The sequence below is a fragment of the Oryzias latipes genome, chromosome 5 (genome assembly GCF_053564925.1).
Source record: "Oryzias latipes strain Hd-rR chromosome 5, Olatipes_Hd-rR_3.1".
In the NCBI taxonomy this organism is placed as follows: domain Eukaryota; kingdom Metazoa; phylum Chordata; class Actinopteri; order Beloniformes; family Adrianichthyidae; genus Oryzias; species Oryzias latipes.
This window is the reverse complement of record NC_136241.1, coordinates 3571732-3589506: the sequence shown is the minus strand read 5'-3', so window position 1 is coordinate 3589506 and position 17775 is coordinate 3571732. Positions and strand designations below refer to the sequence as shown.

At 30.2% G+C, this 17775-nt stretch overlaps 1 protein-coding gene across 1 annotated transcript in view; it reads left to right on the top strand.

Moving 5' to 3' along the window:
* The first annotated feature begins 13814 nt into the window (after nucleotides 1-13814).
* Nucleotides 13815-17775, top strand: part of dstyk (dual serine/threonine and tyrosine protein kinase) — a 31121-nt gene continuing 27160 nt past the window's right edge. Inside the window, exons 1-2 of the mRNA NM_001122933.1 lie at nucleotides 13815-14103; nucleotides 16769-17178. Of these exons, the coding sequence (NP_001116405.1) occupies nucleotides 13896-14103; nucleotides 16769-17178 (618 nt within the window). The 5' untranslated portion in view covers nucleotides 13815-13895. The remainder of the gene's footprint in view (nucleotides 14104-16768; nucleotides 17179-17775) is intronic.

The following is a 17775-nucleotide window of genomic DNA, read 5'->3' as shown; positions in this document are numbered from 1 at the left end:
TGTTTTATTTTGAAAGGTTTCCTGTCTTGTTACTTGTGCTTTACTTCCTTTGGTCCCCATCTGCCCTGATCGTGTTCACCTGTCTTGTCTCTGCCTTCCTCTTGTGCTGGTCCATTAACTTCTGGTCGTGTGTTTAACGTCTTCATGTGTCTTCGTCCGTTCATGCCATGTTTCATGCCACGCCACTGGGTTTTTGTTTTGTCATCCTGCTCTGCAGCGCCTTTTGTTTGATTGTTTATTAAACCCCCTGGCCTTGGAACTGTTTGCCTCCCGCCTCTGCTTCTGGGTCCAAGCGGCTCTCGAGCCTCCCCCCTCACATGACAATATCTGCATTTACCAACGTGAACGACATTTTTATTTAAAGTATCACACAACAAAAACCTTCTTAGTTCTGGTTTATAATTTAATATGAGTTGTTTAAAAAAGGGAAAAACTTTATAAGTCTTTATAAGTGTATAGACAGCAGATTTTGATGCTATGGATCAATAAAATCACTGGAGGCCTTTCAGATGAGTGTAGATAAAAAAAAAAATACAACCAATTGTCAAATGGTAATGTTAAAAGGGAAAAATGAAATATTACTCAATATTCTTATAAAGTAAGAGTAGACATCTTCAATAATGTTTTGTGTTACGAGTAATATTCCTTTACAGTAAATCTATAAGTTTATAAATGTTACTTTCTCACATTTTCTCTACTTGACTAAAATTCAAAAAGGATGACAGGAAAAATAATCCAAAAACAGAAATCCTCTGGTTAGCTTCCTCAGACCCACCTAAAAACATCCAACTCTGACATGAGGGAGCAAAGAGCATCACAAACCCAAAGTGGGGCTGCAAGCTGCCTGTTTCATTTGCTGGATTCATCCGGATCAGCTTCTTCACACGTTGTCTCTTTAACCCCTAACCTCTCAGGGGCCCGCCTGTCAGTTTGGCAGGGAGAAGCGTCAGAGGCCCTTCACTCATGCAGGCAGAGCAACACAACGGCAAAGAGCAAACTGAACTCAGGAACCAAGTCAGTTCTGTTCAATTCTGGGAATAAAATAGTGTCCGTTGATTCATGACCTACCAAACAAAATTGAAAACCAGATGATCAGACAATTGTGACAGAAAGCTCACACGTCTGCACATGTCTTCATTTTCATTCAACTCTTTTTTTTAAATTTAAATATAGATAATAGATGAATGACAGACACCACTCTGTTCCCTAAAGGCGGATGAAGCTCATTCAAATGGTCGAATGTTTATGTAATCCCTTAAAACGCCACAAGAGGGAGCCCATCAATTTTCCAGCTGAACGTTTTCTGGAGCTGCTTCCTTATGGAGTGATATTTATGCCACCATGTTGCACACAAAACGTTCTCAGTTGCAAATGAAAGTATTAAATATCTGCTTTCAAAAAAATTTACTTTTTGCTTTCAATTTTTTGTCGGCTTTCAGGTTTTTTTTTATTTCAAGAAATCTATCTTTTAACCTTTTTTTGCTTTCAAATTTTTTTTTGCTCTCAATTTTTTTTTTCAAACAATACTTTTCTGTTTGCAAAACAGTTTTTTTGCATGCATTTTGTCTTATATTTTGCTTATTTGGTTCATTTTACTGTGTCAAAGCTGCCATCAAACGCAAGGAAATTTTTCAAAAAAGAAAATTAAATTTGAAAGCTAAAAAAAAAGTGTAAAAAAGTTTTTTAAAGCAAACAAAAAATAAATTTGAAAGCAAACAAAATGTGAAAGCAGATATTAAATATTTTCATTTGCAACTTAGAAAGTTTTGTGTCAACGTGTTGGCATAGATATCACTGCCTACATTCTGTCATGACACAAAGAAAATGCTTTCAGGACCATGTTTGGTAAATTAAATGCTTTCCTTAGTAATTGTCTGCTAAACCTGATATTGAATAAAGTTTAAAGGACAGTAAAACTTAGTTCAATAAGAATAAGCAAAAAAAGAAAAAGTAAAGGAACCTTTTACAGGCGTTGAATATAAACTTGATATTGTGCATTTGCCATTTTAGACCACATACAGCAGATGTATTAGTGTGGGCAGGCAAAGTATTCTTCAGAAAAATAATTGGGGAGTAAAAATAAAAAAGTCTAACATAGTTTTTTGTTAGAAGTGCATGGGATCCTAAAAATTAGACAGCAATCTAACATGATTATCAAAGGTCCGACTTTGGACGTGTTTCATGAACTTTAGAATTCTGATCAACAAAAACATCTGTCAGTTTACATGTTTGAGTCCATTATCAGTTTATTTAAAGTTTACAAACACATAGAGTCTAATGAACAAAAAAATTAGTAAGAATACTAATGAGCAAACGAATGAATGAATAAATGAATGAATGAATAAATGAATGACTGAATAAACAAATGAATGAATAAATGAACGAATGAATAAATGAATGAATGAAAAAATGAATGAATGAATGAATGAATCAATGAATTAATGAATAAACAAAGGAATCAATGAATGAATGAATAAAATGAACGAATGAATAAATGAATGAATGAATGAAAAAATGAATGAATGAATGAATGAATGAATGAATAAATGAATGAATAAATGAATGAATGAATGAATGAATAAATGAATGAATAAATGAATGAATGAATAAATGAACGAACGAATGAATGAATGAATGAATAAATGAAAGAATGAATAAATGAATGAATAAATGAATGAAGGAATAAATGAATGAATGAATAAATAAAATTAATAAACGAATGATTGAATCAATTAATGAATGAATAAATGAATGAATGAACGAATGAATAAATGAATGAATAAATGAACGAATGAATAAATGAATGAATGAATGAATGAATGAAAGAATAAATGAATGAATAAATGAATGAATGAATAAATGAATGAATGAATGAATGAATGAATAAATAAATGAATAAATGAGAGAATGAATAAACAAATGAATAAATGAATGAATAAATAAATGAATGAATAAACTAATGATTAAATGAATAAACAAATAAACGAATGAATGAATGAACAAATTAATAAATGAATAAATGAACAAATGATTGAATGAATTAATGTATCAATGAATATATGGATAAATGATTGAATAAATGAATGATTGAATGGATAAATGAATATATGAATAAATTAATGAACAAATAAACAAATGAATGAAAAAATAAATGAATGAATGAATAAATGAATGAATGAATAAATGAGAGAATAAATAAACAAATGAATAAATAAATGAATGAACGAATAAACAAATAAATGAATAAATAAATGAATAAATTAATGATTAAATGAATGAACAAATTGAACGAATGAATGAATGAATAAATGAACAAATGATTGAATGAATTAATGTATAAATGAATGAATGATCAATGATTGAATAAATGAATACATGAATGAATGAATGGATAAATGAATATATGAACATTAATAAATGAACGAGTGAATAAATGATTGAATGAATGAATGAATAAATGAATTTAAGAACAAATGAATAAATGAACAAATGAACAAATGAATAAATGAATGAATGACTGAATAAAGGAATGAATGAATGAATTGTTGAATAAATGAATGAACAAATGAATGAAAACATAAATGAATGAATGCATAAATGAAAAAATGAATGAATGAATAAATGAATGAATAAATAAACAAATGATAAATAAATGAATGAATAAACTCATGATTAAATGAATGAACAAATGAACGAATGAATGAATGAACAAATGAATAAATGAATAAATGAATAAATGAATAAATGAACAAATGATTGAATGAATTAATGTATAAATGAATGAACAAATGAACAAATGAATGAAAAAATAAATAAATGAATGAGTAAATGAATGAATAAATGAATAAATAAATGAATAAATAAACTAATGATTAAATGAATGAACAAATGAACGAATGAATGAATGAATAAATGAATAAATGAACAAATGATTGAATTAATTAATGTATCAATGAATATATGGATAAATGATTGAATAAATGAATGATTGAATGGATAAATGAATATATGAATAAATGAATGAACAAATGAACAAATGAATGAAAAAAATAAATGAATGAATGAATAAATGAATGAATGAATGAATAAATGAGAGAATAAATAAACAAATGAATAAATGAATGAGTAAATGAATAAATAAATGAATAAATGAATGAAAAAATAAATGAATGAATGAATAAATGAATGAATGAATAAATGAGAGAATAAATAAACAAATGAATAAATGAATGAAAGAATGAATAAACAAATGAATAAATAAATGAATGAATAAATTAATGATTAAATGAATGAACAAATGAACGAATGAATGAATGAATAAATGAACAAATGATTGAATGAATTAATGTATAAATGAACAAATGATTGAATGAATTAATGTATAAATGAATGAACAAATGAATGAAAAAATAAATAAATGAATGAGTAAATGAATGAATAAATGAATAAATAAATGAATGAATAAACTAATGATTAAATGAATGAACAAATGAACGAATGAATGAATGAATAAATGAATAAATAAACAAATGATTGAATTAATTAATGTATCAATGAATATATGGATAAATGATTGAATAAATGAATGATTGAATGGATAAATGAATATATGAATAAATGAATGAACAAATGAACAAATGAATGAAAAAAAAAAAAGAATGAATGAATAAATGAATGAATGAATGAATAAATGAGAGAATAAATAAACAAATGAATAAATGAATGAGTAAATGAATAAACAAATGAATAAATGAATGAAAAAATAAATGAATGAATGAATAAATGAATGAATGAATGAATAAATGAGAGAATAAATAAACAAATGAATAAATGAATGAAAGAATGAATAAACAAATGAATAAATAAATGAATGAATAAATTAATGATTAAATGAATGAACAAATGAACGAATGAATGAATGAATAAATAAACAAATGATTGAATGAATTAATGTATAAATGAATGAATGATCAATGATTGAATAAATGAATACATGAATGAATGAATGGATAAATGAATATATGAACATTAATAAATGAACGAGTGAATACATGATTGAATGAATGAATGAATAAATGAATGAAAGAACAAATGAATAAATGAACAAATGAAAAAATGAATAAATGAATGAATGAATGACTAAATAAAGGAATGAATGAATGAATAAATGAATGAATAAATGAATGAATGAATGAATGAATGAATAAATGAATGAATAAATGAATGAATGAATAAATGAACGAACGAATGAATGAATGAATGAATAAATGAAAGAATGAATAAATGAATGAATAAATGAATGAAGGAATAAATGAATGAATGAATAAATAAAATTAATAAACGAATGATTGAATCAATTAATGAATGAATAAATGAATGAATGAACGAATGAATAAATGAATGAATAAATGAACGAATGAATAAATGAATGAATGAATGAATGAATGAATGAATGAATGAAAGAATAAATGAATGAATAAATGAATGAATGAATAAATGAATGAATGAATGAATGAATGAATGAATAAATAAATGAATAAATGAGAGAATGAATAAACAAATGAATAAATGAATGAATAAATAAATGAATGAATAAACTAATGATTAAATGAATAAACAAATAAACGAATGAATGAATGAACAAATTAATAAATGAATAAATGAACAAATGATTGAATGAATTAATGTATCAATGAATATATGGATAAATGATTGAATAAATGAATGATTGAATGGATAAATGAATATATGAATAAATTAATGAACAAATAAACAAATGAATGAAAAAATAAATGAATGAATGAATAAATGAATGAATGAATAAATGAGAGAATAAATAAACAAATGAATAAATAAATGAATGAACGAATAAACAAATAAATGAATAAATAAATGAATAAATTAATGATTAAATGAATGAACAAATTGAACGAATGAATGAATGAATAAATGAACAAATGATTGAATGAATTAATGTATAAATGAATGAATGATCAATGATTGAATAAATGAATACATGAATGAATGAATGGATAAATGAATATATGAACATTAATAAATGAACGAGTGAATAAATGATTGAATGAATGAATGAATAAATGAATTTAAGAACAAATGAATAAATGAACAAATGAACAAATGAATAAATGAATGAATGACTGAATAAAGGAATGAATGAATGAATTGTTGAATAAATGAATGAACAAATGAATGAAAACATAAATGAATGAATGCATAAATGAAAAAATGAATGAATGAATAAATGAATGAATAAATAAACAAATGATAAATAAATGAATGAATAAACTCATGATTAAATGAATGAACAAATGAACGAATGAATGAATGAACAAATGAATAAATGAATAAATGAATAAATGAATAAATGAATAAATGAACAAATGATTGAATGAATTAATGTATAAATGAATGAACAAATGAACAAATGAATGAAAAAATAAATAAATGAATGAGTAAATGAATGAATAAATGAATAAATAAATGAAAAAAATAAATGAATGAATGAATAAATGAATGAATGAATGAATAAATGAGAGAATAAATAAACAAATGAATAAATGAATGAGTAAATGAATAAATAAATGAATAAATGAATGAAAAAATAAATGAATGAATGAATAAATGAATGAATGAATAAATGAGAGAATAAATAAACAAATGAATAAATGAATGAAAGAATGAATAAACAAATGAATAAATAAATGAATGAATAAATTAATGATTAAATGAATGAACAAATGAACGAATGAATGAATGAATAAATGAACAAATGATTGAATGAATTAATGTATAAATGAACAAATGATTGAATGAATTAATGTATAAATGAATGAACAAATGAATGAAAAAATAAATAAATGAATGAGTAAATGAATGAATAAATGAATAAATAAATGAATGAATAAACTAATGATTAAATGAATGAACAAATGAACGAATGAATGAATGAATAAATGAATAAATAAACAAATGATTGAATTAATTAATGTATCAATGAATATATGGATAAATGATTGAATAAATGAATGATTGAATGGATAAATGAATATATGAATAAATGAATGAACAAATGAACAAATGAATGAAAAAAAAAAAGAATGAATGAATAAATGAATGAATGAATGAATAAATGAGAGAATAAATAAACAAATGAATAAATGAATGAGTAAATGAATAAACAAATGAATAAATGAATGAAAAAATAAATGAATGAATGAATAAATGAATGAATGAATGAATAAATGAGAGAATAAATAAACAAATGAATAAATGAATGAAAGAATGAATAAACAAATGAATAAATAAATGAATGAATAAATTAATGATTAAATGAATGAACAAATGAACGAATGAATGAATGAATAAATAAACAAATGATTGAATGAATTAATGTATAAATGAATGAATGATCAATGATTGAATAAATGAATACATGAATGAATGAATGGATAAATGAATATATGAACATTAATAAATGAACGAGTGAATACATGATTGAATGAATGAATGAATAAATGAATGAAAGAACAAATGAATAAATGAACAAATGAAAAAATGAATAAATGAATGAATGAATGACTAAATAAAGGAATGAATGAATGAATAAATGAATGAATAAATGAATGAATGAATGAATGAATGAATAAATGAATGAATAAATGAATGAATGAATAAATGAACGAACGAATGAATGAATGAATGAATAAATGAAAGAATGAATAAATGAATGAATAAATGAATGAAGGAATAAATGAATGAATGAATAAATAAAATTAATAAACGAATGATTGAATCAATTAATGAATGAATAAATGAATGAATGAACGAATGAATAAATGAATGAATAAATGAACGAATGAATAAATGAATGAATGAATGAATGAATGAATGAAAGAATAAATGAATGAATAAATGAATGAATGAATAAATGAATGAATGAATGAATGAATGAATGAATAAATAAATGAATAAATGAGAGAATGAATAAACAAATGAATAAATGAATGAATAAATAAATGAATGAATAAACTAATGATTAAATGAATAAACAAATAAACGAATGAATGAATGAACAAATTAATAAATGAATAAATGAACAAATGATTGAATGAATTAATGTATCAATGAATATATGGATAAATGATTGAATAAATGAATGATTGAATGGATAAATGAATATATGAATAAATTAATGAACAAATAAACAAATGAATGAAAAAATAAATGAATGAATGAATAAATGAATGAATGAATAAATGAGAGAATAAATAAACAAATGAATAAATAAATGAATGAACGAATAAACAAATAAATGAATAAATAAATGAATAAATTAATGATTAAATGAATGAACAAATTGAACGAATGAATGAATGAATAAATGAACAAATGATTGAATGAATTAATGTATAAATGAATGAATGATCAATGATTGAATAAATGAATACATGAATGAATGAATGGATAAATGAATATATGAACATTAATAAATGAACGAGTGAATAAATGATTGAATGAATGAATGAATAAATGAATTTAAGAACAAATGAATAAATGAACAAATGAACAAATGAATAAATGAATGAATGACTGAATAAAGGAATGAATGAATGAATTGTTGAATAAATGAATGAACAAATGAATGAAAACATAAATGAATGAATGCATAAATGAAAAAATGAATGAATGAATAAATGAATGAATAAATAAACAAATGATAAATAAATGAATGAATAAACTCATGATTAAATGAATGAACAAATGAACGAATGAATGAATGAACAAATGAATAAATGAATAAATGAATAAATGAATAAATGAACAAATGATTGAATGAATTAATGTATAAATAAATGAACAAATGAACAAATGAATGAAAAAATAAATAAATGAATGAGTAAATGAATGAATAAATGAATAAATAAATGAATAAATAAACTAATGATTAAATGAATGAACAAATGAACGAATGAATGAATGAATAAATGAATAAATGAACAAATGATTGAATTAATTAATGTATCAATGAATATATGGATAAATGATTGAATAAATGAATGATTGAATGGATAAATGAATATATGAATAAATGAATGAACAAATGAACAAATGAATGAAAAAAATAAATGAATGAATGAATAAATGAATGAATGAATGAATAAATGAGAGAATAAATAAACAAATGAATAAATGAATGAGTAAATGAATAAATAAATGAATAAATGAATGAAAAAATAAATGAATGAATGAATAAATGAATGAATGAATAAATGAGAGAATAAATAAACAAATGAATAAATGAATGAAAGAATGAATAAACAAATGAATAAATAAATGAATGAATAAATTAATGATTAAATGAATGAACAAATGAACGAATGAATGAATGAATAAATGAACAAATGATTGAATGAATTAATGTATAAATGAACAAATGATTGAATGAATTAATGTATAAATGAATGAACAAATAAATGAAAAAAATAAATGAATGAATGAATAAATGAATGAATGAATGAATAAATGAGAGAATAAATAAACAAATGAATAAATGAATGAGTAAATGAATAAACAAATGAATAAATGAATGAAAAAATAAATGAATGAATGAATAAATGAATGAATAAATTAGAGAATAAATAAACAAATGAATAAATGAATGAAAGAATGAATAAACAAATGAATAAATAAATGAATGAATAAATTAATGATTAAATGAATGAACAAATGAACGAATGAATGAATGAATAAATAAACAAATGATTGAATGAATTAATGTATAAATGAATGAATGATCAATGATTGAATAAATGAATACATGAATGAATGAATGGATAAATGAATATATGAACATTAATAAATGAACGAGTGAATACATGATTGAATGAATGAATGAATAAATGAATGAAAGAACAAATGAATAAATGAACAAATGAAAAAATGAATAAATGAATGAATGAATGACTAAATAAAGGAATGAATGAATGAATTGTTGAGTAAATGAATGAAAAAATGAATGAATGAATAAATGAATGAATGAATAAAGACATGATAAATGAATGAATGAATAAATAAACGAATGAATAAACTAATGATTAAATGAATGAACAAATGAACGAATGAATTAATGAACAAATGAATAAATGAAAAAATGATTGAATGAATCAATGTATAAATGAATGAATGGATAAATGATTGAATAAATGAATGATTGAATGGATAAATGAATATATGAATAAATGAATGAAATAATGAACAAATGAATAAAAAAAAAATGAATGAGTAAATAAATGAATAAACAAATGAATAAATAAATGAATGAATAAACTAATAATTAAATGAATGAACAAATGAACGAATAAATGAATGAATAAATGAATAAATGAACAAATGATTGAATGAATTAATGTATAAATGAATGAATGATCAATGATTGAATAAATGAAAACATGAATGAATGAATGGATAAATGAATATATGAACATATTAATAAATGAACGAGTGAATAAATGATCGAATGAATGAATGAATAAATGATTGAAAGAACAAATGAATAAATGAACAAATGAATGAATGAATGAATGAATGAAGGAATGAATGAATGAATTATTGAATAAATGAATGAACAAATGAATGAAAACATTAATGAATGAATGCATAAATGAATGAATGAATAAATGAATAAACAAATGATAAATGAATGAATGATTGTATTAATTAATGTATAAATGAATGAATGGATAAATGATTGAATAAATGAATAAATAAATAAACGAATGAATGAATGAATAAATGAATGAAAGAACAAATTAATAAATGAACAAATGAATGAATGAATAAATGAATGAATAAATGAATGAATGAATAAATGAATGAATAAATGAATGAATGAATGAACAAATGAATGAATGAATGAATGAATGAATGAATAAATGAATGAATGAATGAATGAATAAATGACTTAATGAATAAATGAATGAATGAATGAATGAATGAATGAATAAACGAATGAATGCATAAATAATTGAATGAATGAATTATTGAATAAATGAATGAACAAATGAACAAATGAATGAAAAAATAAATCAATGATATATGAATGACATATGAATGAATGATTGAATGAATTAATGTATAAATGAATGAATAGATAGAATGAATGAATAGATAAATGATTAAATAAATGAATAAATGAATAAATGGATGAATGAATGAATGAATAAATGAACGAATGAATAAATGAATGAATGAATAAATGAATAAATAAATGAATGAAAGAACAAATAAATAAATGAACGAATGAATAAATGAATGAATGAATAAATGAACGAATGAATAAATGAACAAACAAATGAATGAATAAACACATGAATGCTCGAGTGAACAGAATAAATGAACCTTTATTCGTTATATTCAGAATCAACACAAGGTCAAAGGTTACTCATAGGATGCAACAGCAGTACTATCGTACCTTGCAAAAATACAGAGATGTAAAAAATAATAAAATTTGATAAAACACAGGGAATATGTAGAGTTACAGTATTGAAAGTACTTTCAGGAGTTCAGCAGTCTGACAGCTTGGGGGTAATAACTGTCCCTGAGTCATTTTGTGTGCAGACAGGTTCCTGTATCGTCTACCAGGAGGTAGCAGATGGAAAAGTCTTCAAAATCTTTATCAAAAATTTAGCTTGTATGCATAATGGCCTTAAGTTTGGTATGCTGAGTTCATGTGAATGTAAATTAACCATAGTTATAAGATGCATTGTAATTTGTATACTTGTAACTCTTTAAAAGCTGAATAAAGATAAAAATGAAAAGAAAAAAAAAGAGAGAGGTTATGTCCCTGACACCTGCTAGCCTTTGATGTCCCCTCATCTCTGTAGGCGCTCTGATCGTTTTGGGTGATGAGACCAATTATGTGGGTGTCATCAGCAATCTTTAGGATGATGTTGGAGCTGTGCCTGGCAGTGCGGTCATAGGTGAATAGGCGTAACTGAGTGGGCTGCGTACACAGCCCTGGGGTGTGCCAGCACTGAGGACATGTGCTGATTCTCTCCGCTTGGGGCCTGGAGGTGAAGAAGTCCCATATGTTGTTGCAGATGGACTTCTCTAAACCCTGAGCGGAGAGTTTGGAAACCCGTTTCGAGGGGATCGTGGTGCTCAATGCTTGTAGTCAATGACGACAAATAGAATGACTAACAGCTGTTTGTTTCTCTGTGAAAGTCTGTGGGATTTTGGCTTCTTGGAACCAGCGGGCACTTCCTGTTTGAAACACGGGGGGGGGGGCTCAGTCCAGTTCTCTTATACAGTCAATATTCACAACAATGTAAATAAAAACTTACTCAGAAATGGACTTTTAAGATTCATTTTGCCTTATAGATATATATATGTCCCCACCATCAGAAAAATCTAGTAGAAACAATAGAAACAAAGTAGAAAAAGCAAGAGACAATTGTCATCAGAGTGGGTGTTTAAAGATGGAGACGGATCAAAGATGTTTGGAAACATCCCGGCGGGTTGGTCAGCACAGACTCCCACCACCGTCCGAGGATGCCGTCGGACCACGATAACTTAGGAGGTTCATTGTCATTTGGTCTCAGTTTAAAAAATGTTTGCTGCGTGAATTTATGATATTTTCTTTCATTTATCGTGTATTTATGTTTTCATCATATTCTGTGAAGACAAAACATGTTTTTCATGCAGCATCTGACCTCGGTCTGTGACATTTGCAGTGATTCGGTTTACTTCCTTCTTTTTTTCATTCATGCTTAGGTTTGAAAAACATCAAAAGCTTAAATCAAATCAGATAAATGTGTAAAAAAAATGTTATGCATGTAAAAAAAAGATTGTTTAGGTAGAAATCTAGGTGTGATTATCAGATTTCTGAAAACCAGATAAATAACACTTTCTGATAAAAGATAAAAGACGTTTACACAATGACTTTAAAAACTGATTTTGATCTTCTGAATGCAAACTGGTTACAAAAACATGTAAGAGGCTGTGAGATGGTGTTTTTTAAGAAGGAACTACATTTCCCATGCGCCTCTTCGGCGGCCTGGACCCACCCACTGCTAACTTGGTCGGCTTTCTGTTTTGCTGTGATTTGTTTTTGCCCTGCCTCTGAGCGCGGCGCAGTGATTCGGTCGGGACACACCTCGCCCTGCGGCACAGCTGCCCGTTTTCCGCATCTCCGTTCCCGCAGGGAGAAAACAGATTCGTCGGTCTCGTCGTGCTGGGTCGGAAGAAACATGTCGGCGGGTTTTTCCGACCCATAGCTTCCTATTTCGCATGTTTTTCTTCGCAGCGGCAGCGGGCAGAGCGGCGTTCAGGCTGTATGTATGCGTGAGAATAACATCCGGTTGTTCCGTAGACGCTGGTGCTGCATGGCCGTGAGGAGGTGGTGGTGGTGGGGGGGACTGTTTCCGTGAAAGTATGATTTTTGTCCCAGGCCAGGCTCGGGACGGGCTGGAGATGCCTTCAGGCTAGCGGCGCTGCTGCTGCTCGACGCGGTCGCAGAGCTAGCTTACTGCTGGTTGCAGCTGTCGATAAACTAAGCGCCTCGGTCTCAGTTTGTGTCGATAAAAAAACATAAACAAGAAAACAAACAAAAAATAAATAAATATCGAAAACAAGATGAAAAGGCGGCCAGCTTGCCGGTGAAACGACGCTCCGGTTGTTGGACTCAGTCAAACTAGCTAGCTGCGTTAGTCGGATCCCACGGCTCCCCCAGACGAGGCGCCGTTTCCACGGACTGTCGTCCACTCGTCTCGTTTGAGTCGTTCACCTGACGTCAACAGGTGTGTTAAATTAACATTTTTTCTCCCTGTTGAAGTGGAGTTATTATTTTTGAAGCGTCGAACTTGTCCCGCCGTTCGATGATGATGGAGGGAAATGTGCAGCAGCAGCAGCAGCAGAAAACGACCCCTTTAGCCCGGGACATGACCCGAATATTCAACAACTACAACAAGAACTCGGTCCAGCTGAAGAAGAACCTGAAGGAGACCAACAGCTTCTTCAAGGAGATACGACAGAACTACAGCAACGCCTGCGCATCGACCATAAACGCGGATTCACTGGAAGCAAGTGAGTTTGAACGGGTTCGATCAGAAAAGACCCACTTTGTCATGATGGAGGATGCATGGCAAGAAAACTGAGAGTCGGTTGCATTTCTGAGTAGTGCTTTATCCAAATCGTTGTGAATCAGGAGCAGATGAAAACAACAATTCCGTTTGAGAAATAATGAAGCCAGGAGCTCTCTGCTCCGCTCCATTCTGATGATGTAGATAGATGATTTGGCAGATTTAGGCCAGATGCCCTTCCTGATACAACCCCCGTATTTCATCCGGGTTGGGGGGTCCAGCACAGATGTGTGACTACAGAGTTGCCAAAGACCCAAACTGGTTAAAAGCTCTTTGCGCACCCTGGGAATCAAACCCTAAATATGAGCCGGTCCCGCACTTAACCAGCCGAGCTATCCAGCTGACCAATGGATCCGAGCTGGCGTCTGGCTCAAAGCTACGGCTGGATAGCTTCGCTGGCCATTTCTGTTGGGGGTGCGAGGGGCGGGCCATAAGCTGGTGGGAGAAAGTGTACACAAAGGGTTGATGGGAAATGAAGTCTCGTCCAGAATTCAGAAGTGAATTTCTTACAAATGAACTATGGAACTATGAGGACTGCACGGTAAGATTAAATGTGGCGATATTAGTGATCCATATTCCGATGGCAATATAAGTTGCGATACATGAACTAATAGCAACAGTAACAACTGCAACAGTTTAAGAGTCAACATAACTTCAATTCTACTCCTAGTGGCTCTTGTCTACATAGGAGGCAAACATCCAACATCAAAGGGCTTCATCCGATTGGTCTAATGCATAAATGGATTTATTTGATTTGTTAAATACTTCAAACTACCATAAGATCATTTTAGCACATTTAAGGTTACCATTTATTGTGATTTTCACCGTCTTTTTCGATATGTGTATTGCACAGCTTGATAACCATACATTTGTGATTTATTGTGTAGGCCTAGAAACGATAGTTTTTTGTTTAGAGTTTGGCTAAAAACAGGATCATTTTAATTAAAAGGCCTTTTAAAATGGATCAAAGATGATCGGAGTGGGATTTCAACATTGTTGAACCATCCAGAGGAGCTGCTGTGAACAGATCCAACAGCTGAAAGGCTGAAGCAGAAATAAATCCATTAATTAGGGTCATAGAATGAGCTTAGCAGCCCTTCTCTCCCTAAAGCCAACCAAAAATGCTGAGACTTCAGGCTGGAAACTTGAGGTGGCTTTAGTCGACCCTTGTTTGTGCACGTTGGGTATGGGTCACCTGCTGACCCTGCTATCGTGGCATTATTTATGCAAAAATAAAGTTATAGATGAAAGCGTTCAGAAATCCCAGCAGAATGAGGTTTCAAAGCTGCTTCCATGACTGCAGAATGAGCGGAAAACGAGCTACGACACAGCTGCATTCCACGCTGAAGTACTGATTAAAGTAGGACTCAGTAAAGTTGTCTGAGTAAATGTTTGAGTTTGCTCTTATCTGGAGAGAAAATGTTTGGATTTGTGGCCTTTGGCGGAGGTCACACGCGGGTTTGCATGTTCCTGTCAAGAGCCATAAAGACCTCACACCTCCTGAGGTAGAAAAAGGCCGTTTGGGTTAGCTGAACTCAACGGAGGATGCTGTTGACAAAAACTGATCCTAGGGGGATTCCCTCGTCTTCTATGGAAGTATGTTGGACATGATTCAGATTGATCAGAGCGGTTGTGTCATGCTGCTGTGGCGTTTGTTCCTTTGGAAGTTTAAGAATTGATGAAGATTCAAATCGAAGACCCACTCCAATGAAAATGTGTTTTTTGGGGTTTTTTAAAATGTTCTTCTGGCATTTTTCTCATGATGGAGGACATTCATGAAAAAATTATTATTATATTCGTTTTCTGAGTATTTCTTTTTATTATTCACTGTGAATCAGAAGCAGACGAAAAAAACGCTGCTATTTACTGTAGACGGGCCCGTTGACTGTATAGTGAGTGTGATGTCATCTATGGAAAATGGTTTACTTGCAGCTCCAACGAAATGAAATCTATTTAGTCGCCATTTCTTCGCGATATGGACGTCGCCATGTTGGAACCAGATATTCTCAGTAAACAGTGATTGGTCTGAGTGTAGATCTCTATGGCAACCAAATTAGGAGTGAACTGGTTGGAAGGCCACACCCCTACCACTGGAGAATCTGTCAAACGGTTTGAACGTTCGATTGTGAGACCACACGCTCCTAGCAAGGCCTCTGATTGGACAGTTTATAACTTGAACTACAGACAAATATAACGAAATAAAAAGTAGGTCCGTGCTTCGTTGACCATGTCTGAGTCGGTATCTGGCTGGATGACTTCAATATTGATCGTCGTTTTTGTTGCAGCGGTGTCGTTGGGTTGAGGTTGTGAGAAGCTAGCAGGTGAGCTCTGAGCAATGGGAAGGGGGGTGGGCTTGCTCTGTGCCAACAGTCCCGCTCATGCCTCGGAGGTGAATTTCGAATGAACCCCTGCTGCTCTGCAGAAACTATGTCCTAGAAAACTACTCAGGTTTTCTGATTTAGGCTAAAAACGGCGTAATCAGAATTAAAAGACCTCTGTGAACATTTTGAACGTAGATCAAAAGAAGATTGGACTTTAAGTGAAATTTTGCTAGAATATTTTCCTCTTATTTTGAAAGAGCTTCACATCCTGCCGTCTACCTTTTGTAGGCCAGCTCAGCTGCATCTCTTTTCCAAGTCACGAGGAAGAGTTTCTTCGACGTACCGTGGGGGCCGCCCCCTACATCCTCATCCTGGGCCAGGACTGCGCCGCCCGCTACCAGCTGCTCAACTGCCTTCTGGGGGAACGGCTCTTGCCGTTGGGCCCAGAGGCCGGAGAGGCCTGCGACGGCGTCCAGGGCAGCGTCTGCAAGAGACGGAAGCTGTGCTTCACCCACGGGAGACAGACCAGACTCAGCCTGGCTCTGCCGGGTCAGTATGAGCTGGTGCACCAGCTGGCAGCGAACCGCGGTCGCTGGGATACCATTCCCAGAGAGGATCTGGAGATCCACGAAGAGTGTGAGGACCCAGCTCACAGGCTGGCAGAGCTGGAGATCACCCTGCACCACCCGCTGCTTCAGGTACTTTGTTTTATCCTAACATCATAAACTTGTATGCCTTTAGTCTCTTTTATTGTTGAAACTTTATGGTTTTATAATGTGTTATAATATTCATAAATGTCAGTATATAGTAAAAGCAAACCACTAAAAGAAAACTGTTATATTTCCCAAAATCTGAATTTGGTCTATTTCTGAACTGAGACGTCACCCTGTGTGAATGTTCAAATCATTTTTAGTTTTTTTGTGGCTGTATAATGTTGCTACCACAGATGAATAAACAAGCAAGAAAAGTCAAGCGAGTTCTAAAAGTCCAGAAGAAAACAGTTTTTGGTTCTTCAGGGTTAAACCCATTCTGTACCTTCATGACTCTAAAAAACAAAAACAAAAATCCTCGCAGCAGAAGAATGTCCGTCACTGATCCTTACTCATCTAAAACCCTTCAGAAACATTTCTGACGCTTTTTTAAAACATTTATTAAAGAACATTGGACTATTGCTCAACACAGTTTTATTTTTATTGTTAATATCAGTCCAATAGACTGTACCGTAGTGGACTTTTTAACACACAATAGGAGTGTCTCTCTGTGCCTCTGTGCTTCCTCCTTCATTGGTTAAGTGC